Source organism: Mya arenaria, chromosome 15, assembly GCF_026914265.1.
Source record: "Mya arenaria isolate MELC-2E11 chromosome 15, ASM2691426v1".
Taxonomy (NCBI): domain Eukaryota; kingdom Metazoa; phylum Mollusca; class Bivalvia; order Myida; family Myidae; genus Mya; species Mya arenaria.
The window spans coordinates 17,945,497-17,970,738 of record NC_069136.1 but is presented as its reverse complement, the minus strand read 5'-3'; the positions used below and the strand labels follow the sequence as shown (position 1 = coordinate 17,970,738).

At 34.5% G+C, this 25,242-nt stretch overlaps 1 protein-coding gene across 4 annotated transcripts; it reads right to left on the bottom strand.

The window, feature by feature from the left end:
* Positions 1–1,243: 1,243 nt before the first annotated feature.
* Positions 1,244–25,242, bottom strand: LOC128220811 (AP-1 complex subunit sigma-2-like). Of its 4 annotated transcripts, none has more exons than XR_008258855.1 (6): positions 25,128–25,242; positions 21,058–21,236; positions 20,383–20,491; positions 19,657–19,794; positions 15,564–15,663; positions 1,244–1,742 (listed from the first exon to the last, which is right to left on the bottom strand). XR_008258855.1 is itself a non-coding variant. In XM_052929376.1 (5 exons), the coding sequence occupies exons 1-5, from the start codon at positions 25,128–25,130 to the stop codon at positions 1,686–1,688; spliced, it is 486 nt and encodes a 161-aa protein (XP_052785336.1). In that variant the 5' UTR covers positions 25,131–25,242; the 3' UTR covers positions 1,244–1,685. The 4 variants fall into 4 exon arrangements, 2 of the variants coding, with proteins under 2 accessions (XP_052785336.1, XP_052785337.1); XR_008258854.1 differs by lacking the exon at positions 1,244–1,742 and adding an exon at positions 9,586–10,239; XM_052929376.1 differs by lacking the exon at positions 15,564–15,663.

Sequence of the window (25,242 nt, the reverse complement as noted above, 5' to 3'; positions counted from 1 at the left end):
GCACACGCCTTGATAGAAGGAAGAAGGTGTGCGCTTGCGCCTTACTGAAAGGCTAGGAGTGGATCATGGCAAAGCTCTGATTCATGAAAATTGTTATTGGACACCGTCCTGAACGCAGCAATAGTGTAAGTAACATATATTTCACTTTTCAGGGCCTCTTTCTTTAAATGACATTTCATTTTTACATTTATTTTGTACTATTTACAGCTTCCATACATGCACATCTTCATCTTTATGAAAAATGTGACCTTCCCGTGACCGTAACCTTCTTTTCCGCTTCATTGACTTGTCCATTTCCATTGTTTAGTCTTCGAATTTACTAGCTTATGTCATCAGATGGGGTATCTGCCACTCCTTAATCGCTATACTCGTCTTTGCAGGTGAAGCGCATGCGGGATACCTAGCTTCTGATGAGGTTGCATGCAACGAACAAATAATTGGTTTGAAGGACGCTGACATTACCCCTCCCCCGTCATCCTCACGGCGCAAGCGGGCTCAGGGCGACGACTGCGCTCTCCTGATATCCTACAATGTGATAGTGCAGGAATCCGGTTAGATTCTCGAAGGCCCGAGCCAAGTTTTCGGCACATGAAGGCTTCGATTTGATTGGCCGGTTGAAAAACAGCCAATGCAAATTGTGCATGTATCCTTTGCTGGTGAATGAACCCACCACTTGTTAGTACGTTCCACGTTGATATAGAAGACAATAGCATGTGAAGCCGATTGACAGTCTAAAGATAGATGTTGCCCTTGATTCGGAATTCACTTGGAAGAGTAAAGCGACGATCATTCAATGCCAAAAAACTTGAAATGCCAAGTTCATCATTTGGTGTATTTTGGCGGAATAAAGGCGACGATCATTCAACGCTCTAAACACTTGAAATGCCAAGTTCATTATTTGGTGTATTTTGGCGGAGTAAAAGCGACGATCATTCGATGCTCTAAACACTTGAAATGTCAAGTTCATCATTTGGTGTATTTTGGCGGAGTAAAGCGACGATCATTCAAAGCTCTAAAAACTTGAAATCCCAAGTTCATTTGCAAACAGCATTTAGCCGTAGAGGTAGTACGAGTTCAATCAATTCAGAAGAAGGTAATTAAGAGCGTGACGGAAATCAATTGCGAAGACGAAATATTTAATCATGGTACATTATGTTTAATTAATGTGTTTACTCCACTCAACACCAGTAAGTTTCACGTTAACGTCGTGTTAAACGGTAAGCAGAAGAGACAAGCAAGTGAATATTGTATGAAAATAATCCTTTATTGAGAATGCATAAAATGCATATAAAATTATACGTGAACAAACAAATCATGGTTTTGACATTCTGTTGAACGGTATCGTATTCACACTCATTTACATAAAATATATAACAGTCGCAAAAACACTTATTGCGCGATAAAATAATGTAGACTATGAACAAAAGTGTCAAATCACATTGCTTTAATGTCAAGAACACATTTATACATGTAAATGTTATATTATTTTAATTGATTAACAAACATTTCAAGCATCAAATCACGCCGGACTTGTCACAAATGTCCGTATTAACTTCGTTGTTGTTGAGAATATCCACGCCATGGAATGAGTATTTCGTAATGAAAATTGTTTTCCTTGAGAATATCCACCTCCTGGAATCAGTACTTCTTTTACCACCAAGGTGTTATACGTTCCTGATGCTCGGCTAGCTACCAACAGTAAATCCCAACTCCTCCAGGAGACCCTTTGGCTCCTCGCTCTCCTGAAAACAAATGGGTGAGGTTCAGAATAAAAGGCACCGTGATACTAGTATCGTATAATTGATCATCATAAGTTCTGGGCAAAACAAATTTAAGTAGTGTTAACTAAAAGCTTTACACAGATACTAAGCAAGCGCCGATTTTGTTTAAAACAACAAAGCCAGATGCGTATGACCAATGGAATAAATTTAGTATTATTGAAGCTGTGGGCATTGACTTTGGCAGGGTAAGTAACTATTAGTTTTAACCGTTTCAGAATATCACAACAAAAAATGAATTTCAAAAAAGTAAGCTCTAAATCTAAATCTCAACTCTTTTAATCAACACATATTCGCATTGAGAATTCCTTCTCAAAACGAGTTTAAACATTAATTATGTTGAACCATGTCATGCTTTTACGTGGAAAAGTAAGCTCAGTTTAAGATTTAGAAATGACTTGAGTTGCCATTGTATTATTGAGTATTTTCGTGAAAATGGGTCCAGTTTTTTTTTTTTTAGAAACATTGACCTTGATGTTTATTTCAGACACTGAACGTCTCACAAAACAAGAGCACCGCGAAACGGAGCATTATACGCCCGAAGAAGATTCGGCTTGCGGTCTTTAATAAACATTTAGGTTATGCTAGTATACTGCTTACTAGGTATGAAGTGTTTACAACAAAGGCTTAAACTTCCAATAATGAAACTTCAATGATACTTAAGTTAGCAGTGCTAATAAAAACCTTTGTTCAACAGTATTTTTTTACAACATAGAATAATTGTAAAACAACATAAATACTGGTAAGTAGTGCAATGAAGGATGTACTAATATCGAATCAGATTTTATGAAATGAAATATTTTTATAAAAAAAATAGAATATCTGAAACTTCCTTAGAAAATCTGAGAATACAAGTTCAAAAGTAGCAGGACTTGGAAAGTGCTCACAACAATTCCTTTTAATGTAGCAATAATTTGTATAAAGTTATCTAAAAATTGCTTTATTGGTTACAAAGTTGTGGCTAGGACACGTTTTCTAAAAATTCCTTTATTAGTAGTAACACAAAGTTGTTGCCTGGACACGGAATTGCTAACGGAATTGCTAACGCCCCCAGTGAAATTAGCCTTTGAGGTACGGACCTGGAAAGCATGCTTGACAAATCTTTTAATGTAGAAATGATTTGTATAAAGTTATTTGAAAATTGCTTTAGTAGTAACCCAGTTATGGCCTGGACATGGAATTGCTAACGTCCCCCATGGTGATTCTAGTGTTTGAGGTATGGACCTCGAAATTGCGCGCGACACATCCTTTTAATGTAATGATGCTTTGTATAAAGTTATTTAAAAATGACTTTATTAGTGACCAAGTTGTGGCCCGGACACGGATTTGCTAACGCACCCCCATGGTGATTCTAGTCTTTGAGGTATGGACCTTGATATTGCGCGCGACACATCCTTTTAATGTAGTGATGATTTGTATAAAGTTATTTGAAAATCGCTTTATTAGTTACCATGTTATGGCCCGGACACGGAATTGCTAACGCCCCCAGTGAAATTAGCCTTTGAGGTACGGACCTGGATAGCATGCTTGACAAATCCTTTTTAATGTAGAGATGATTTGTATAAAGTTATTTGAAAATTGCTTTAGTAGTAACCCAGTTATGGCCTGGACATGGAATTGCTAACGTCCCCCCATGGTGATTCTAGTGTTTGAGGTATGAATCTGGAAATTGCGCGGGACACATCATTTTAATGTAATGATGCTTTGTATAAAGTTATTTGAAAATGACTTTATTAGTGACGAAGTTGTGGCCCGGACACGGATTTGCCTACGCACCCTTATGGTGATTATAGTCTTTGAGGTATGGACCTGGAAATTGCGCGCGACACATCCTTTTAATGTAGTGATGATTTGTATAAAGTTATTTGAAAATCGCTTTATTAGTTACCAAGTTATGGCCCGGACACGGAATTGCTAACGGACGGACAAACGGACAGACAGACGATGGAGGCCATAACATAATACGATCCTTCGGGCGTATAATAATACCATGTTATTATCACTTTAAATTATTCCAAGGATAAAACCCTCCTGTGTGATCTAACTTAACTTTGCTGACGTACACATTGTGTCTTCGATTTGAAGCTACACATACAATTGTGTCCAATAAATTCAGCCATTGATTGCTCGGAGAAGAAAAGTTGTGGTACTATTAGGTATTTTAGGAAAAACTTAAGGGCCACTACTCAGTGAAAGACTGCCAAGGGCCAATTCGAAAGTGCCTACTCACTGTTATATGCCTTTTTCTTTTAATTAGCAGATGACCATGAATCAAAGCATGGTTATACCGTCTCCGACCATTGGCTACTTTCCATCTTTATAATTTTGAAGCTGCATTGTTTGTGAGTTAAAAACAGGCTGAACATGCAGGATATACATGATCTACTTTCTTGTTGACATTTTCACCGCATTACTTGTACTCTTACACCGGATCTTGTCACTTTGTAGAATAAACAGTGGTTACATCCAACCAACTTTATATTTCTAATAAGAATATTTACTTTTATTTAACGTTCTTTTTAATGTTAACTACACATGTGAAATTGTCTCCCCATATATGATGGTGGAAGGTGAAGCACTAGAAATTATTGTTATCCCGCGTACAAATTGGTCAACTGTTTATAGAACATATAGGACATTTATTTAAAAGTCGCTGACCTCAAATCAAGCTTATTAAACGTCGCATAGTTCAGCAAATGGTTTCCGAGAAATATCTTATATACACTATCCCGGAGGTTTTCGGGGAACGAATGAACTTCGCAGCTGACATGTTCGTATCTGTGCCAGTATCATCACTTAGCAGTCAAGCCTTCTACCAAACCGTTTCAAAGTAGCCCATTGACAATTGCCACTGAATTGCATCTTTATGTTAAATCCAGTGGTGCATTAGAGCCTGTGCCCCCAGTTGGCCGGCAATTGAAGTTTATTTTAATCTTGAATTGATCAAATAAACAATTTAAACGTTGATTTATATATGTACATATTTGTTTCCATAGGTATTTCAACTTTATAATATGCATAAAAGTATTATTGAATGAAGGGTTGAAATGCATCAACAGCTTTATACGTGTCATTTTAACTCCTCAATAAAATAAAAGTTTTCAGGGAGCTTGACATAAACATTTCTACATATTGTCATGATCATACCCATATTTTCCAGTCAACAGTGTTATGTTTATAGACAGCCTGTTGAATAAATGTTTATCGTTCGTGGCGTATTGTCTAATGCTTGTTTGTGATGTTTGTTTCTTTTTTCGTGGTGTTTTAGTAAGCACGTTGTTTCAAGATACTGGGAAAGACAGGTTTAAGGTTAATTACTTCCAAACTGTGCATTACCATATAACACAGCCTAATGTGTTAGACTAAGTGCATTTCTTACATTTTTATTCCTTCGTTACAAGGAAAGGCTTGTGATGTATTTAAGGCATTTCCAAACCGAGAACAAGTTTTGAAAAACAATGAAATTCACTGAAGTCCGAAATGTACACTCGACAAGGAAATAAACAATTGTATACTAATGCAAAACCGAAAGGGGAAGAAACCACAAAACATTGAAGTATCACTCTAAGATGATACGTGCGGATTTACGCGTGTAAACTTGTAGAATCAGAATTACAAGGATGGCCAATAACTGTTAAAGCACTCCATATCAATGCAGTTCTAAATCTGTCATACATAATTTACAAAATAACAAATTTATAAAAACACAAAGTGAGGTGCAAAGGGTTTAAACATGCTGCTAGATAATTCCACCGCAGTATAAATGTAAGACTCGGTTATTAACAACACGTCGATAGCGATAAGGCGACGCCTACCAAGTCACGTAACCCATCAGTAAGGGCACTTAAACAAGTACGCAAAAGCAGACAGTAAGAATATACAGAAGTTCTACTTGACAATCAGATTAAATAGCATGGTACATGGTAATAATAAAAAATACAAGCATTTTCAGTGAAAATATATTCCCCCGCCAACGATAACTTGTTTGTGCTTGATGGCTTGTTTGTGCTTGAAGGTTAAAAAAAATCTCAGAAAGAATAAGATAAGCACATTGGTTTATCCCTTTCCGAGCCAAATTATTAAATATCGACCGGGACTACTTTATGATAAAAAAATTTAACGAAATAAATCAGAGGGATGATTAAATAAAACTGTCTTTTCTGAAACTGCTAACTCGGAAACATCAATCATTGCAAAATAGTACTCAGTAGTTGAGATAAAAATGTAGCCGTAGAAATTCACCTAAGAAGTTCATTGCAGGATGTTGGTTCATATAACATTCAAGTTTCATTAAATTCTAGCTTCTAGGTAACTGAGAAACGGCTGCAAACAATTATTTTTTAATAAATCAAGGGCAATAACTCTAAGGAAAATTGACTAATCCAAAAGAAAAATAGACAGGCATCATCACAGTATGTTGGTTCTTATTTATTCCAAGTGTCATGAAATTCTACCAGCTAGTTGCATAGAAAAGACTGCAAACATGGATCTTTTAATAAATCAAGGGCAAATAATTCATATAGAAATTACACAATCCAAAATATAAATAAACAGGCATCATCGCAGTATGTTGGTTCATATTTATTTCAAGTTTCAAGAATTTCTACCAACTAGTTACTGAGAAATGGCTGTAAATGAGTTTTTCAAAAAATCAAGGGCAATAACTCCAAGTACAATTGACCAATCCAAAAAATGAGCAGGCATCATCCCAGTATAGTAATTCATATTTATTTTAAGTTTCATGAAATTCTGCCAGCTAGTGACTGAGAAATGGATGTGAATGTGCATTTTTCAAAAAATCAAGGGCAATAACTCCAAGGACAATTGACCGATCATTTTTTTTTAATTTTGAAAAATTGCAATATTTTATTTTCATGCAAATATAATTTGATTTGAACATATTAAAATCAATGATTTTATTGCTAATAATAACATCGGAAATCTGCTACAGTCAAGATAGGCAGTCTCTAGGTAAAAGCTTAAAATTAGGGATACAAAACTCTTATTAAACTGCTTTTCGAAATTCAATAGAAAAAAAAATGAAAAAAAAAATGAACAAGATGGCCCTGGAGGCTCACCTGATCCAAATCCATCATCATGAGGTATGAAATCAAAATATTTATACCTGCTGGAATTAAAAATTATATTACTTAGATCCTTTTTAGTGACCAGGGATTTTTTTTAAATCACGGATGATTTTTTTAATATCACGGATGACCCAGTTGCAAACCTTACCTTGCTGTAATAAGTACATTCTGACCAGGTGTCATATCGATAAAGAAAATATGGCCTCGACAGTGTTTTAACAATATTTTCTATTAATTGACTTCGTGACCTAGTTTTGAACTCAGGTTACCCAGTTTCAAACTTGACATAGACTTCATAAGCACAAACATTCTGACATAGTTTCATGGTGATCAAAGAGAGAATGTAACCTCTACAGTGTTTACAAAGTTTTCCTATGATCTGACCTATTGGTCTGGTTTTGATCTCTGATTACCCCGTTTCAAACTCTACCTTAAGATCATCAAGAATAACATTCTGACTAAGTTTCATGAACATACAGTCATAAATGTGACCTCTAGAGAGCTAACAAGCTTATCGTATGATTTGACCTGGTGACCTAGTTTTTGACCGCACATGACCCAGATTTAAACTTGACTTAGAGATTATTAATATAAACATTCTGACCAACTTTCATGAAGAAACATTTCTAAATGTAACCTCTAGATTATTAACAAGCTTTTCCTTAAATTAAACCTGGTGACCTAGTTTTTGACCGCACATGACCAAGATTCGAACTTGGCCTAGAGCTAATCAATATATATTCATTCTGACTAAGTTTCATAAACATACAGTCATAAATGTGACCTCTAGAGTGCTAACAAGCTTTTCCTATGATTTGACCTAATGACCTAGTTTTTGACCACACATGACCCGGATTAAAACCTGACTAAGAGCTAATCAATATAAACATTCTGACCAAGTTTTATAAACATACAGTCATAAATGTGACGTCTAGAGTGCTAACAAGCTTTTCCTATGATTTGACCTGGTGACCTAGTTTTTGACCGCACATGACCCAGATTTAAACTTGACTTAAAAATATTAATATAAACATTCTGACCAACTTTAATGAAGATACAGTCATAAATGTGACCTCTAGAATGTAAACAAACTTTTCCTTCAATTTGACCTGGTGACCTAGTTTCTGACCACACATGACCCAGATTCGACCTTAACCTAGAGATTATTAATATTAACATTCTGACCAAGTTTCCTAAAGATACAGTCATAAATGTGACCTCTATAGTGTTAACAAGCTTTTCCTTTAATTTGACCTGGTGACCTAGTTTTTAACATGACCCAATATCGAACTCGTCCAAGATTTTATTGAGGGTAACATTCTGACCAAGTTTCATTAAGATTGTGACCAAATTGTGACCTTTAGAGTGTTAACAGTAAAATTGTTGATGACAGACGACAACGGACGACTACGACGGACACAGGGCGATCACATTAGCTCACCTTGAGCACTTCGTGCTCAGGTGAGTTAATATTAAATGTTTTTTTATGCGATTTGAAAGATTTTTTATATTATGTATATTTGAATTGCTTTAATGTTTCAATGTTTTAATATTATGAAGTGCAAAACTTTTCCAGCAAGCAACATATAGATTATATATGAGCCTAGACACAATCAAAAATACGTTTTCTATACATTGATTTGTGTCATATGCATAGATGAAGCATTCTGATTTATGTTTACTCTTTGTGACATTCAGTCTGATTTTCAAACAATTTTAATTTTAATTATGGTTAACTGAGTTGTCCTTTAACCCGAAATATATGTCTGAGCTAACTTAAAAGCAAATGATATTTAACACTTTAAGCATATAAATTCGAAGAAATGTATTTCAAAATATAAATCAAATATAAAATACCGCAACTATCAAACACTCAAATAATTTATTCCATGTACCCGTAATATTATTTCCTATTTTAAGACTAACAAACATGCCCACATAATGAATTACTACATTAAACGATTGATACAAGATGCAATTATTCTACTTAAAAATCACTTTGGTATCAGACAAACACCAAAATAGCATAAATAAAGCAACATTACACGAACATCAGTTTTTCCTCTTTCCTTAAAACTATTTTTCAGAACTTTTTCTCAGTAATGAAGAAACATTTTGCAATTTATGCCGTTGATTTAGTCAGTTTATTAGAATACGTCTATAGTATTGCACTACTGTTGACATGTGACAGAAGTAACTTCAACTCCCAGACCTTATGATCCTTTAACGTGCACGGTGTGAAGCACCGATACGCGGGATTCAACTTTCCTGGTTGAAACCAGTAAGTACTAAGTACACCATTTTCCCAGTACTACAATTTTAATGCGACACGGAACGCTAGATAAGGAATCTTCTGGTGCAATTTTTTTAACATCTTTCAGTCTGACGCGGCCATGGTCTGAACCTGTGACCTTCTGCACACAAAGGGAAAACTCTACCACTGAGCTATTGGGGCAGTTAAGTGCAGATTGTTGGAGGTTATGGCAGATAACAACTGGCAAATCAGATAGGCCCTGCGGTCTAGGTGGTGTATTGATCAGCTGGTTTCACTGGTAGGCCTCATCGTATTAATTAATTTACGAATAGTATGATTGAGCTCAGTCAGCTTCTTAATCTCAAGTATAGTTTCATTCTGTAACTCTAAATATGCATGTGGTACAAAAGGTTTGTATTAGTAATCCTCTACCGTGTAATACACAATGTATAAAAGAAACAAAACATGATTTCCACCCAATGCTTTATTACGTGCATGCATTGCAATGACTATATGGAAAACAATAATTATACAAATATTATATATATTATGGAAGAGAATATCGTATGAATAATACAGATGATGTGATAGTGTTCATTTTGACCTGTTTAATATAGAATAAGATGACATGTCGAAGTAAGTATGTCACCTTGTTCACTTATTAACTAGATACATTGACAAAAACAAGTCAACATGACTACATGATCACAACAACTGTATGTAAGATATACTCTTCCATATCAATATAGCCTGCTCAGTTGGAATGTACAAAACAAACCAAGAATGGTCATAAATATGCTTGCGCTATCAACAGTCAAACTTAATGTTTATATTACTAAAGGATAGTATTTAGTTTAAGCATTAACGAGTCATTAAAAGAATAAGTGGCATTGTTTTTGAAGGTTTACTCCTGATTAAAGTAAATTAACAAATCAATATATACAGCCATAACACACTTAATGTAAATTCATAAATTAAATATACACAATCATAATTCTTCATATACAGCACAGGCCAGACAGGCAGGCAGCGTGTGTTAGTAAGTGGGTGGGAAATGTAGCTTCAGTCATGCGTGTCAACCGAGCCCGTGGTCCTCGAAGAATCCCTGGGGAGTCTCTTCCTGCAATACACACCAGACACCCGCGTCAACCACAGCACCAGGTTAGTAGAATCCTAACTATTACATCTGGCTCCTAAATTACTTTTTTTAATTATCTCCTTAATTACATCTAATAAGGACCTATTATATACATAACTTTTAGATACATGGCTCCTTAATTACATTTTTATATGAAAAAAAGCTGCTAAATTATTCTAACTATCACATATTTAATATGTAAGTAATACATTTGGCTTCTAAATTATAGGTTGATAGCATTATTTTTCTTCCGCTATGGAAACAGTTTAATTTTCCCTCCTAAAATTCACTTCGATATGGATACAGTATACCCTACTTAATTTCATCATATGTTTCATCACAATATGTATCCCTCCTAAATTAAATCACAATTTGGATACAGTATATATATATTCCTCTGACTATTTGAAATGTATACAGTATTACTTTCCCTCCAAAATAACACAATGGAATCATGCGAAATTTCCTAAAATAACGCTTTGAAATGTATACAGACTATAACTTTCTCTCCTAAATGGATACTGGATATTTTTTCCAGGGCAATCTGCTGGGTGCTATACAGATAGTGAGTGGTTAAACATGCCAGACATTCAAAAATGACAACCAATTTGTTTTGCAAACATTATTCAAGGTTCATACAATATATCAAATAATCATATTAGATCAGAAAGTTGTAATTTCTGTTTTAGTGTAATAAATAAAGAAATTCCCAATAATCCTACAATTAATATCCATTTTAATAGAAGCATTAGGAATTGGCTTGCCTTTATCTTGGACTTTCTAGACGAATCGTTTTCCCCCAAAACGTATTTTCTAATTAAACGCTGCAACTCATGCAACTTCAATTTTAGAAGATAACTATGGGGGTAGGGTTGTTTGTTAGGTATTTCCTAAATAGTTCGCATTGCCAAAGGGAAACATGCGTTTATTATTGAATGTGAAATTGCTCTCTTGAATTCTAATCAACATAAATTGTACAGAGCATAATTGGCTTAATATAAAATTAAGACAGACAATATTAACTTTGATAATAAAAAGCATGCAGGGTCACAAAATTTGAGAAAACAATGTTTAAATATTTCATTTGTTATCTGCCTTTATTTTGATTCTGTTTTCTGTTTTGACCTAATATTGAGCTAAAGCTGAAAACTTTCTTACTAATACAAAGCCAACTAATGGTATTGTTTTTTTCCTGATAATACATTTATTTGACAATTTAAATATTGAATTATTACAGAAACTGTTATATGGGTACCAACCAGGGTTCCACAGCATCACCGCTACTTTTAGAATCATTAGCAGCAACCTAACTTGAACAGAACTATATGTCTCAATTTTCAGTTACAGGTAGAACATTGAATAATAGATCAAATCTCCTCCAAAAGAACAAGATTCAATGCTATCAATCAAGGCTTTGATGGGAATACATTTACTTCCATTGACAAAACAAGTCTTAAATCAAACCCAATTATTTTTCTTAAAGAGTTTGACACATAAGGAATATCGTCATATGCCACGGAAATTGCCTAAATGGGAAACAAGGTTAATCTCCTTTGTGTTTCCCGAGCGAAAAACTTTCGTCCACTGTATTGCCAAATCGTAAAACAATATATTATATAAGTTTCCTGTGAATAAGGATATTTGGACAATATAATATTTACAGACAATATAATACCATGAGTAACCAGATTTGTAAGCTTTTTTTTCAAAATTGAAAAGCTAAACTGAGCAGGCAGTGAAAATAGCTATTCAGTGCGTCCCAATCAGAAACACATCAAATTTGTATTGCTACTATTATTACTGAAATTATTAGCAAAAACAGCATGTGTATGACCCCGAATATCTAACAAATGGTGAAAAAACAAAATCTGAACAGTAGTATTTTATATCTTTCTATAAGTATACAACCATGATTTTAGATAGTCTGTAGACTAAATATCCATTTCACAGGACAACTTTATGACACTATATGAAAAATGGGCATTTTGTTTCGATTCCCTTTCGTACATAAAATTGACAAAAGTTTTCCGAAGAGTTATCCCCTTTGTTTCCCGATTAAGCATATATTTTTTTACTCTTTTGGCTCTTCTGATTAGTTAAGAAAAACACAAACAAATTGTCAAAACCTCGGAGTCATCTGCGTCGGAGTTGTGCATAAACTTCAACTTTAAAAATCACTAGAGATACTTACTAGTTAACTTACCTGGTATTGTTCTGCACATTAGTGGAACGCTACATAATAGTAGTTCATGTTGCCGGAGAAATTACGCACATGCAAACAAGGGTTTGAAAGGAGCTAGACACCATATGGTTCCAAAATCAGCAAATGCAGTATTTCCTCGAAACAAGACTACAATTGTCAATACGAGCTAGAATGAGGCCGATTATACATCATTTTACATGATTAACATAACATATTGTCACTGTCTCAACTGAGTTTAACCATTTAAAAAAGCGCACAATGGATTTCCCAGTAAAATTAGTGTATATTTAGCATGTCATAGTCACGTGATGAGTACAGATACATATGCCAAAGCTAATTTAAAACTTAATTGAATTTACGTGGTAAATTACCCAGTAAATTTTCGAATCGAAAAATACGCAAACAAGGTACATGTGTCGTAAGCGATATGATACATCAGTAATTTAGATTCAATGCGTTGTACACAACCATAAAATTGTATGTAAATTTTTGACAATTTCTTTGGCAGTGTATCATCTGGTGTCTAGTCCCTTTTAAATCTGCCATTAATATTTAGTGCCAAGTGGTATGCCCTTTGTTTGACTAGATATACAGACGTGCTATGGCGTTCGCTCCTTGACTCTATCGTTTTATTTCTTATCATTTTCCTAACGACAATAACATTCCAATAACTCGACGATAACATTCACAATAACATTCCAATAACTTGACAATAACATTCCAATAACTCGTGTTCAATATCTTAAACTTGAATAACTAACATGTGCTAATATGATTATGCTTCTAAAGTGTGTATGGTAAGCATTAGAGAACAAATAAGCAAGGGTCTAATGCATTATTGAAATGAGCCAACTTTTGTAAGAAAAGAAACAATTCTAACGACATTCCCTTAGAATTCCGAGCTCATGAAAAAACAAAAGCAAACATATAAGCCTCATCATATCTTAACACAAAGTTAATGCTTCTACATGTAGGATTTATCTAAGCCATGCTAATTGTATCTGTATTCAAGTCGAGCATTTACACCATGCATGGAGGCCATTTCAATAAATATCGATTAAGTCAATTTAAGTCTAAAATTGAAATTATCTTACTGCCATTATTTCATTATTTTACTACATATTTGTGTCAAGTGAGCTTTATCTAAAATTGCCATTCAAAAAAGAGTGACATTTATACAGTTTTGTGATGTTTTAAAATGATTGAAGCTGACTTAATTCCATTATTGAAACAGCCCACTGGATTATATGGCTTGGATCATCTGTTTGATACATGTAAATATGAGGTGAGCATAAATACTATCATGCAAATTAGAAACAGAAATTTCATACAACAATAAGTTCTGAAATTCAAACATCAATAAGTTCTGGTAAAACTATCAATAAGTTCTGGAAAATCTGAAGTAAGACTCTGGGAATGAGGATATGCAGTTTTAAATTGTTAACAACGTGCAACATAAGTTAATCAGTTCTGTTTGTGTTTGTATTTGTCACCTGGTCAGCATTACAACCCGTCATATATCTGACGGTCAAACATATCATACTGAAAACAAAACCTTCAAACTTAGTCACTTATTAAAATATAAGTTTTGTAACAATGGGGCTGTTTTGATGCTAACACTTTTTTCCACACTATCTTAAATGAGAGCAACGGATAATTCTGTTTTTATAAAATACACTGGAAAGCACCATTCTTTAGTAAAATTAGTGACAATGTTCTTGGGAGAGGACCCCAAAACCACTATTAAACATTTTCATTCTTGGGAGATGAAACGCACCCCCAGCTGTGCCCCTTACTTGCACCTGCTTTAAATGACAGATCTTCGTTCCACCACGGCGACAGTCTAGTAAGTCCTTCTTTTTATTCAATAATTTAACAAGCATTATGCCCCAGCGAGTGCCAAGTCGTAAGGAATATTTGGACAATTAAATAAAATATGCATGGACGGTAATGCCAGCAGATTTGACCTGATGACTTCAAAATAAATGGCGGTCAATTTTGCTGGTAACACCCAACCTATATGTCATGTATGCGGAACATAAGTCCATGCAATGTCAAGTTCTTACTCAGACAAGCTTTTCACATTCAAGGTCACTGTGACCTTTGATCTGATGACCTAAAAAGACAAATAGTGTTCATCAACTGGTCATGCCCAACCTCCAAGTCAATTTTGAGGACCAAGGGTCCAGGCATTGTCTAGTTATCACTCAGAAAAGCTTTGATCTACTGATCTTCCGACAAACAGACAGAAATACCGATCTTCCGACAACAGTAAAACATCTTAAAAATCAATCAGGAAATAGCACAAACAGATAATGTTATCTAGTTCTATGATATGGTAGTTCAAACAGTCATAGTACAGAGTATTACGTAGTCCATGAGTGAGAAACGTCCCAAACAACTATTACGCATGCTAAATGAAATACATTTAAGCTGTATATACCCATTACAAGTGGTGTGCCTGTATATTGGGCACTTAAATAATGAAGCAAATATCATACATTTGTGAAAATCCATATAAGGGGATTTTTCACAGACAACCACAAGTGAATTATTAGTAAATGTACATAGGTGCATTTTATTTACAACAAGACTTAGTGTATTATGTGTAAATAACTTGTATAATGATATTTATTATATGCTTTCCAGCGGTTTATAAGAGATATAAATAATACATGTATTCCACTGTTTCAAACAGTGAAAATATCTATTTGATATTTGGAAATTTTAGTCTTAGTTCAATGATGTCATTTCCAAAAAGATGTTACACCCGCATACAATTTGGCACGCTTTATGCATATAATAAACAGTAAAACTGTTTGTCATAGTGTAGGATGGCAATTTATTTCACCTTGTCAACATCAACAGTAAATATTTCACTTGTGGTGGCTATGCCATGAGTGAAATATATATTTTGGTGTTACTCAATGTAATATATAGCAATCTTACACCGAAACAAACAATTATCCTTTAAATAAATGATTACAACAACAAATAAAGCTATACTCGAGACAACCACACCCATTAATATGTCAATACCAGCAGAGGTTACAAGTAGGTCACACAGACAGAGAAGACAGAAAGTAACAAAATGTGTACCCACTAAATGCAACTCAAATCCAGTCAGCCCCTAAGATGCGTTTCTATGACAACCGTTGCTAGGTAAGCCCATATTCAGAGAGAGCGCTGTCTAGTGCCTCTTCCTTTAAATACAAAAAAATATAAGAGAGATTTGATGATATATCAACTTTTATGGGACTCGCTCATGTTTTGTAAAATGCACTTTTTCGTCGATAACGAAATAAGGTGTGGCATATCATTAGGAGTGTTAAACTAAGAAACGAACAGCTGGAAACCTTCATCAAATGTTGTTATATGCCCAAAAGTCCATGATTTTGAAAATCATTAGTAACGCTTTTCAATAAAAGGCTTAAATAATCACTAAGCTTATGCAAGAGTCCTTGTGGGTGAGCGGTTTTATTGTCAATTTTTAACTTTCTTCTGTTCTGTACTAGCATGGGTTTGCTTCCCACTAAAACCAGGTTTGTTTTTTTATACTTAACTTTAATTTATTTCTGGATTTTGAGTATAAAAGAGTAAAGTCATTAAAATATAAGCGTTTTCAGATGCATTACCATGAAAAAAAAATTGGGTCCAAAAACATGAGCGAGTCCATTTAAGTGAAAAACTTTTTCATTCATGCTCAATGAAAACTGATATTTCTTCCATATTAATCATCATGATTGAATATTTCCTGAAGAACAGGGACGTTTGTTTAGTAAATAGAAACAAACAATAATGATAATTCATTATTCTCAATCGAATAAGGAAACACTTATACAATATCAATTTACATGACTTTTTCGCCATTGTGTGGTTAGAACACTTTTCAATTTTGTAAAACCACTTAAATGGAAACTGTTTCACAACACTGTCCATTAGCCTTGTAAAAACATTTAATTTCCATATTGTTTTAAAGTGTAACATGATTTTATAGATTGCTTGCAGCAAGAAATGTTTATTTGCAAAACAGACACATGTCCTTAACTTCAACACAAATCTCAATGAAATTAGGCAAAAGCGTGATTTACTTAAAAACTTCACATTAATGGTATGTTGCTCGGAAATTGACCATACATTGAAGTAAAAAGTGATTAGATAAAAAACTTTTTTTGTGTCAGTCACATGATAATTTGATAAAGTTTTCTCTATAGTTTCTGTTTTAAAAACTGTTCTTCACAAGTCTGGTACACATTCCGCCACTATGATGAGATATACATCCCAAGATATAGATTGAATTTTAGGCACTAAGTGCATCTCATATGCTATCATTTTAATCCACATTTCCTTGAACAAATTTGATATGAATTAATTGGATTTTCTTTTAAATTATTCTTTTTCCATTTCAGTAAATAAAACACCCATCATTATTCTGTCATAGTGTTATGCATTTACATACACATGTATGATAAATCCGACATATATTAGTAAAAAAACCTATTAAATAGTTATCCTGAAAAAAGGTAACTGCCTTAGAGTACCATTTTTTCCAATTTTAAATACCTGTAGTTTACTGGTTTGAAAAGGGCCAATAATAAAATGCATGCATTCATGCACACATGCCAAAACTAGCCAAGACTTAAAGGGGCTAATCACCAGGTAATCCAAAAATCGGCGAATACAGTATTTCCCTTAAAACAAGCCTAAAATTATCCATGCAAGCTAGTAGGAAGCTGATATTACTTCACTTTACATGGTTCAACTAATGAAGGAAACAATCATGCTGCTGTCTCATCTGTGTTTCCCTGTTTTAAAAAACACATAATAGTTTCCCAGTTTAAATCATATCTGTTTATGAGTGCAGATAAATATTTGACGCTATTTCTAAACTTACTGGGATTTACTTCGGTAGACAACCCATGTAAATTTTTAATTGGATTAATGCCGAAAAACTGTGAAAGATGCATTTGTCAGAAACAATGTGATATATCAGTAGGATTCATTGCCTTGTACACAACAGTGTCAACATTATCTAAGTTTTTGACAGTTTTCTTTCTTTTCTTGCAATTGTATTATCTGGTGTCCAGCCCCTTTAAGATACAGAATGCTCAAATATTAAGTATAATCATGTCAGACATGTCACGGAGTTGAAACGAGAGAAGTTGACATAAAGGATAAGGATGCTCTGAAGGATTAAGATGGTGAAGATGTCTTCCGCTATTAAATTAATAATAACAGTATGGAGTGATATGCCAATACTAATATTAAAATGATCCAATACTTATACTCAATCCAAGACAAGACATGTACAATATTTTTCAGGCCCTAAGCCTTTTAACATAGGATCTTACACAACTCAGTAAAGTTCTAAAGTGAATTTTGGCAAGTTTGTTAATTTGTCCGTAACAAGTTTCATACAATGTTGTATTAATTGGCAACAAAAGTTTAGATTCTTTGGATATCATGACACATTCACCGTCAAGATGAAGACTTTATTCACTTTTCGGTAAAATGTTTTACACTTAATCAGTAGGATAAAATGAGATCAATGCTAAATTATATTATGCTAGTGTTATTTAAGAAAAAACGAAATGGCTGTAATAAATTCAAACAAGCAATGCCGTGTGATAATGAAATATAAACAGCATTGCAGTGTATGAAATTGAAACTTGAAAGCAATCAATGTGTTAATTGTAACACATGCATTTATCAAAAGAATAAGAGATACATTGTATTAGCAAGGATATAACGCATAGAACGCTCGCTTTTTGGGCGTGTATTGATTTTAAGCTTTTGGACTTCATAAAATTAATGATACATATTGGAATCAAGCAAGCCTGCATCTGTCCAGAAGACCTGGCCTGTTTTGTACCACAAATAACATTTAAAAGGCATGTGTCACAAAATGATTGATAAGCAAGAAAGAGGCCCAAGTATTTCCCCTTGACAAGCTCTCAAATGCTGGCTGGATCTGAGTTGCATACTATTACTGCATATCATGCTACAACCTCAAATGTGATCATTGTAGTAATGTGCCAGATGAATTTTAATAGCCTTTTTTTTCTCTATAAAATTTGTGTATTACGATATGTGTATACCTTATGCAATAGTGTTTGTGCGTGAAATCTTGCAAAAAGGTAATTAAAAAGGGTTAAATTACAGGGGATTTCACTTTTAATGATGATATTTACATGAGTGAGTCTTTTTTTCAAACATAACAGTGTTGTCCGAGTCAAAGACAGTGTTTAATTGTGTGGGTGTTAAGAAATTCAGGTCAATCAATTATGCATTTTCATTAGATGTTTGCATACAAAAACAAAAGAGGGACATTCAAAATGTGCTCTTCTTATGCCGGAGTGGTGGGGCCCAGTCACTAAAAAGCAGGGATTTTAATGAAATAAGACCTCAAAATATAAATAATGTTAATTACTGTAATACCAATACTTATCACCATTTTTTCAACCAATAATGAATTTGTTCACCTCTAGATTAATAAAACACAACATATATATTAAGGGTATAGAGACTTCGATCAGCAAAATAACACATTCAAGGCAGAAAAAAAGTTATGCATTTTCATTCCAATTTTATATAAAATCTTGATGCATAAAGCAAAGTGACACATCTGCATACTAATCATTACTCTAAATAGCACATATTGGATTTACATCATAAAAAATATATACGGAATATATTTTAATTACACAATTTGTAAACACACACACACCCCATTACCTCCTGACGAAGTTTTAATGCAAAATTAACATTCCAAGCATAAAAGGAGTGCTGGACTTTTGGCTCAAGAAACATTTTTCAACGAAATGGAAAAATATCAATTACAACTCAATTCCAAAAAAAATTTGATGGTATTTTTTTTCAAAATCAAGGGATTTAGCCTTATCAGACAGCTAAAATGTTTAAGTATAAGATCTCAGGTTGCCTTACTTAGACAATCTGCACATGACCAGCACCCAAAACTAGATTTGCCCATCCAGGCATGGCATAACAATCTGCCACCCCCAACAATACCCCTTGAAGTAGATCTTGAGCTGCTACCCCCTTGAGCAGACAGTTGTTACATTTAGGTATCTCCACAATGGCCATCCCAACATTTTCCTTTCTTAGATATATGCCCAGCAGCCCCCAAAATTTGACATGCCAATCAAACAGCACCACATCTGCCATCCCCACATTACCTCTTGTAGTAGATCCTGAGCCGCAATTGCCTTGAGTACATTCTTCTTGCTAGTCTCCTGCACCTCGCCTCCTAGCAACAGCTCATCCAACATGAAATAGGCCTTCTCAAAGTTGAAGATTATATCTAGCTCACATACCTGCAACATGAGAAATTATACTTCTTTACAGTCGAAACCCATTGGCGTATTTTACCCTTTGTTAGCATTCCCACTTGACTCAATATTCTACAGGCTTTGAGTATTTTGGTCGGTCCCTAGGATATCGGTCCAACAGGTTTCAACTGTATATTAATTTTACACCAATCCCCTCCCTCTCCCTTTACCTCCACCCCCAATAACCCCTGAGCTGCTATTGGTAGGTGTGAGAAAAAAACTATTACTTAAAAAAAAAGCAACATGGCCTCATATCTAGGCCATCAAATTTTGAAAAATCTTGAACTGGCAGTACTGAAACCGCATCATTTGTCCATTTACAGAAATATGTTAACCACTTGATAATACCAAGGACAAAAAATCAAGTATATAAAAATCGGATTCAATTTGTTTCTTTATAAAATCTAAATGGTACATACAAACTTGTGCACATGTAACCTAAACAATGACATTGTTACTTGAAAGTCACATGGCAAAGGACTTTGTCTATATATGTATATAAAAATTTGGGGTGACCAGTATTTCACCCCATATCTATTCGTACACTTCAATGTAACAACAAACAGGACTTACACTGCCAAAGTATTTGTCTAGAAGTTCTACGTATCTGTGTATAACCTCGAGCGTAAGCAGTTCATTGTCTTCTGGATCTATTGCACAGCAGAAATATAGACTGGCATATCTGAAATAAGCAAGGAGTTAATCATTGTATGTTGCAGATTTTTTCTAGTTTTATATACAGTCATTATTCGTTAAATTCACCAAAACTAATGTGTTTTTCCCTTTATGTTAAATAGAAATTTCCAACCAAATAGTCTTTAAACATATACAAGACATCTCATCATGGTGACCCTTCAAGGCAAGCTTTTTAAAGATCCTTAGTGATGCATGGCCTGTACGCAAAATCTTCATCTGATAGATCATGTGTGTGAAGTCTAAAACCTAATTTCATGACACCATACCAGGAAAGGGACAAGGTGCTTAAGGTTGACAAGGGAACATTGTGTCAGACTATGAAGAATTTGAAGTAATTTTAGGTTGCAACTGCTAAGTACTTTAAGTTTGCATGAACATGTAATATAATAATATCATTAGTTTTCATCAAAACAAAAGACATGTTTGACAAATTTAATTCCATGAAGGCAGAAGGGTGCCCATGCTGGTCTCCATGAGAGCAGAAGACTGATTCCCAAAAAGGGCAGTGTGCAAGCACCCTTCCATTACTCTTTGACTAAAACGCTACCATACCTTTTATAGACAACTTTCTGATCCTTCCACTCCAGGAAGCTGCACATTTTTGGTTTCCTCCCAAGCACAAGAGTAACAAGTTCCCTCGCGATCTTCTTCTTCATCTTATCCTGGTGTGCTACGTACCATTTCTGTAGCCGCAGTTTCCCCTGCCGGCTGAACAGCAGCATAAAGTGCATCTGTGTGTCAGAAAAAAGAAATATATGTTAATGAATAAGCAGAAAGTAATGATGACAGCTAGCAGAAGCACTGCAGAATAAACACCAACACTCTTCATATTTTTGTGGGATTTTTAGCCAAAAAATGGGTATAGGTGTGACCTGTCCACCTTTCAGAGGATCTTGTGGTTACTTTCTGATGGACATAAAACTGGTTCCTGTTGAAATCTATCAGCATGCACAATCAAGCTTAAATAAATCAATCATGAGCCTTGCTATCCATGTGTGTAATGTATGCACCAGTCAATTGTAACCACAGCCCCACCTCCCGGTCCGGGAGTATACTGGGGGATACCTGGGAAAATGGGCTGTGTCTTTATCTTCCAGATGGCCCTGCATTGAATGGGGTGGTTTTGTCTTCGCGTCAAAAATGGCGGGGAATGGGCCTTACCTAGGGTCCCTGGGGCATTCAGCAGGGATTTTACCACCAGTTTGTCCCCGCAAGGCGAAGATTTTACCCGGGCTTGGCTGGACTGAAAGTCAACGTCGCCGCTATTCCCCGGACCTGGGGAGCGTGGTTACAATTCATTGATTGGTGCATAAATGCAGACAGGCAAAGTTAAGGTGGGTACCTGGATACAATTTCACTACCATGCAAAGCAATTCAATATTACAGCAATAACAAATACAGACATTACTAGAATTCATTCAGGTTATATAGTATGAGATAGCATTTCGTCTTTTTTAATTTATTTAGAAAAAAATTCTGAACTAATTTTTTTGTTTCAGACAATATGGTAATAACAAAAGAAGAAACCAGTGATTTTTTTTGGAATTATTTTTACTGCCTTTGCCTTGTAAATTGGAAAATAAGTTGACTTTGGGATAAGTACAAAATCAGGCCAAAATAGCTAATATAATGGCAAAATCAGGCATGTCGGGAGGGAAGGGTTTGGGAGGGGTGTACCCTCCCGACGTCTTTTTTTATTTTCATAATCAAAATGGTGCAATTTCCTGCATTTTAAACAAGTTTACAGTTATGGTCCTATGATTATTTTACAAACTCAAGTCCGATTACATTAAAAATATTTGCGAAAAGGTTTAATTGTTTCTCTTCATTTATTATTGGTATTTCTCAAGCATTCCAACAATACAATATTGACTGTATTGATTGTAAACCATATTGATCGACTCATGTTTCTTTACAGTGCGGGTATCATTTATATTGACACCGTTGACGTCACAGCAAAATGTGTTAAACCCTTTGACTGCATGCTGGAACACAAGAGCCCAGAGCAAAGCGACTGCTCGTGGGTGTATTTAAAGCTGCGACAGCTAATAATTTAAAAGCCGGGTCGGCTAAATAATAACTAAAAGGGAATGTAATGAGTTTCAGATTTATTTATCTTTTTTCTAAATAAATTAAAAGAACGATTAAATAATCAAAGTTTAATAATAAGCAACACAAAATATAACTTTGCACAAAACTAAAGACGGGAACGCGGCTCAATTACATATGGTAAATGACTGGGTATAAGACGATAGGGGGTATTAGACGCAGGCAAAAAAATCTGTGAAAAATCAGAGGAAAAAACTTGTAATCTATGTTTTGGGTTAAAGGACGCATAAATAATATGTCAAAATTTCTGCCAATATGTTTGTTGTAAGTGATGAAAAAAAAAATCATGAAATTGGCGACGGTTATCTTTAAAACCATACAATGATAATGCAAAATATGTTTCATTTTTATTCGTTTCATGTTAGGATAGGCACTGATAAGTACTGAGTGTGACAATTTGTTTCTAAATGGCACTGAAAAGTACCATTAATGACAATTTGTAAGATTTCTTTCTAATAGTATATCGTAAACGATAACTTGTCGTGAATGAAAAGTTAAGTTTTGTAAAAAACCTTATATTGTACGGGTTTGTTCTCAAATCGTCAACACCTACAGAAAAGAATAAAGAATGTGGCAAAGTGCGAAAAAACAAGACCATTATCGCAATAGTTTGTAGTATTGGTATGTTAAACAGGTCTAATTAGGCAGTGCGAGTTTTTCACACCTTATCATACAACTGACAACTTATCATACAACTGCCAAAATTATTTTGGCAGTGCCCAACTTTGCTTTTTTATATTCATGTTTAATTATTGTCATATTCAAAATAACATTGAATAATTCTAAATTATAAACGTCTTACAATATACCGTATCCCGATCTTCAACTGCCGTTTTAACCCGAATATACTTGATCGATATGACGCGAGAAACATCCCTTTCTACATAAATCTAAACAAACTCTGTGGGCCTGAAATCAACCTCAGAAAAAAAGTTCAAAAGCTTGTTACTGGTTATTAGATGCAGGCATTTTTTTACATCGAAAACTGAGGGAAAAAAGTGCGTCTTAATACCCAGTCATTTACGGTTCGACACGGTTCTCAATAACAATTAAATGATTGGTAAACAAAAGAACAATTAACAAACGGACTCGGGATCAATAAACAAAATATTAAAAACGACACATAATTTATGTTACCGAAATCAACTAAACCCTATTGTTTACTTTGCGTTTATAGGTGATTATAGGAATGATGGACGCAATTATGACAGTGGTGTTTTTTACACATTGCCATTTTGATTAAGAATAGGAGGAGTTTGGTTTATTGCACCGTCGATCTTCAACGAAACGCCTTCATGCTGTCGTCGATCCTGAATGGCTGATACAAATGCCGTAATAGCCCTGACACGCCTTCTGGCTGTCAGTCAACCGTTGCAATCGCAGCAAAACTGTGTATTGTCAAAACTGAAGATTGTTTTGATAAGGATTGTCGCTGTGCGGATTTAAGCATGTCGGCATAATTAACATGTGTCGGTTATTAGCCTTGCCAGCGGAAGGCACGTCATAAAGGCCTGGCGGAAACCTAGTCTAAAATTATAGACGTGTTATACGGGATTCTTCCAATCCCTAACGTCTAAACGGGTTTGTGCAAAAACTGGGGGTGTTTTGAAAAATATTGAAATTGTATTAAGTATTTTATGGTTTAAATTGATCATAAAGGTTTATATTCATATTTTACCATGTAAGTGAAAAGTTATTTTGCACAAAACAAGCATTTAATGCATTAAAAGTTGATTAAAACACATTATTTACCTTTCCAATAAAACGAAAGTCAAAGACAACAATTATGCCAAGCGGAACAACTCTGACCAATCATAATAACTCGGCCACCTCTGACAAGCTTCGAGATAGACCTCGTAAATACAATCGTAACAACTCGGCCATGGCCGAAATGTTCCGATTGTTTAAAAAATTGTACCCTGAAGCCTTGCAGGTGCCCTTCATGTATGTATCACTATGTTTTGACCGCAGGAAAAACACTACAAACTCATAATTATTCTTAGGATATGACATTTTTATGTATGAAACTGATATAAAATAACATTATCTGGTAATATATCTTGTTTTTATGATATTTTAAAGACGCTATATGCTTTAACCCGGAATCCTGATCGGTAAAACTACCCACTTTTGATACTTAACAATATGTACGTGAAGGATTTGCCATATCAAAAATCTAAAAAAAATCTGTCAACATACAATTATTTGGACTAGTCTGCCATAGTCAAAAAACTTGTTGACGGCCATTTAGGTGGACCCTAAATACTCGCAGGTTATTGATCATCTGGTAAACATGGATCAAATATTTCTACACATTTATGCTCTCGCCATTTCCAATACTTATGACAGTAGTGACACTGAAGTTTGAATATCATTAAGTTAACAAAAAGTGGATGACAAACGCAGCGAGTGAAACTGTCAAATTTCAATGTCCTTTCTTTTTAATTGTTCATGGATATAAGTAACGCTGAAACATTGGATATTCAAAACTAATAAAACTTCAATGCTTTTACCATATTTAACAAATCTGGAAGATGACAAAAAGGCGTTAAATGTAATAATAATTAATTATTATTCGTCGTCACACCACTTCCGCATTCAATAATTATTTTAATTCATGAAACTTGC

Coding starts and splice junctions, on each gene's coding strand:
- LOC128220811 (XM_052929376.1), bottom strand. Junction 20,492..21,057: donor CAGAAAGTTGTCTATAAAAG/GTATGGTAGCGT, acceptor TGCTTATTTCAG/ATATGCCAGTCTATATTTCT. Junction 19,795..20,382: donor TAGACAAATACTTTGGCAGT/GTAAGTCCTGTT, acceptor CTCATGTTGCAG/GTATGTGAGCTAGATATAAT.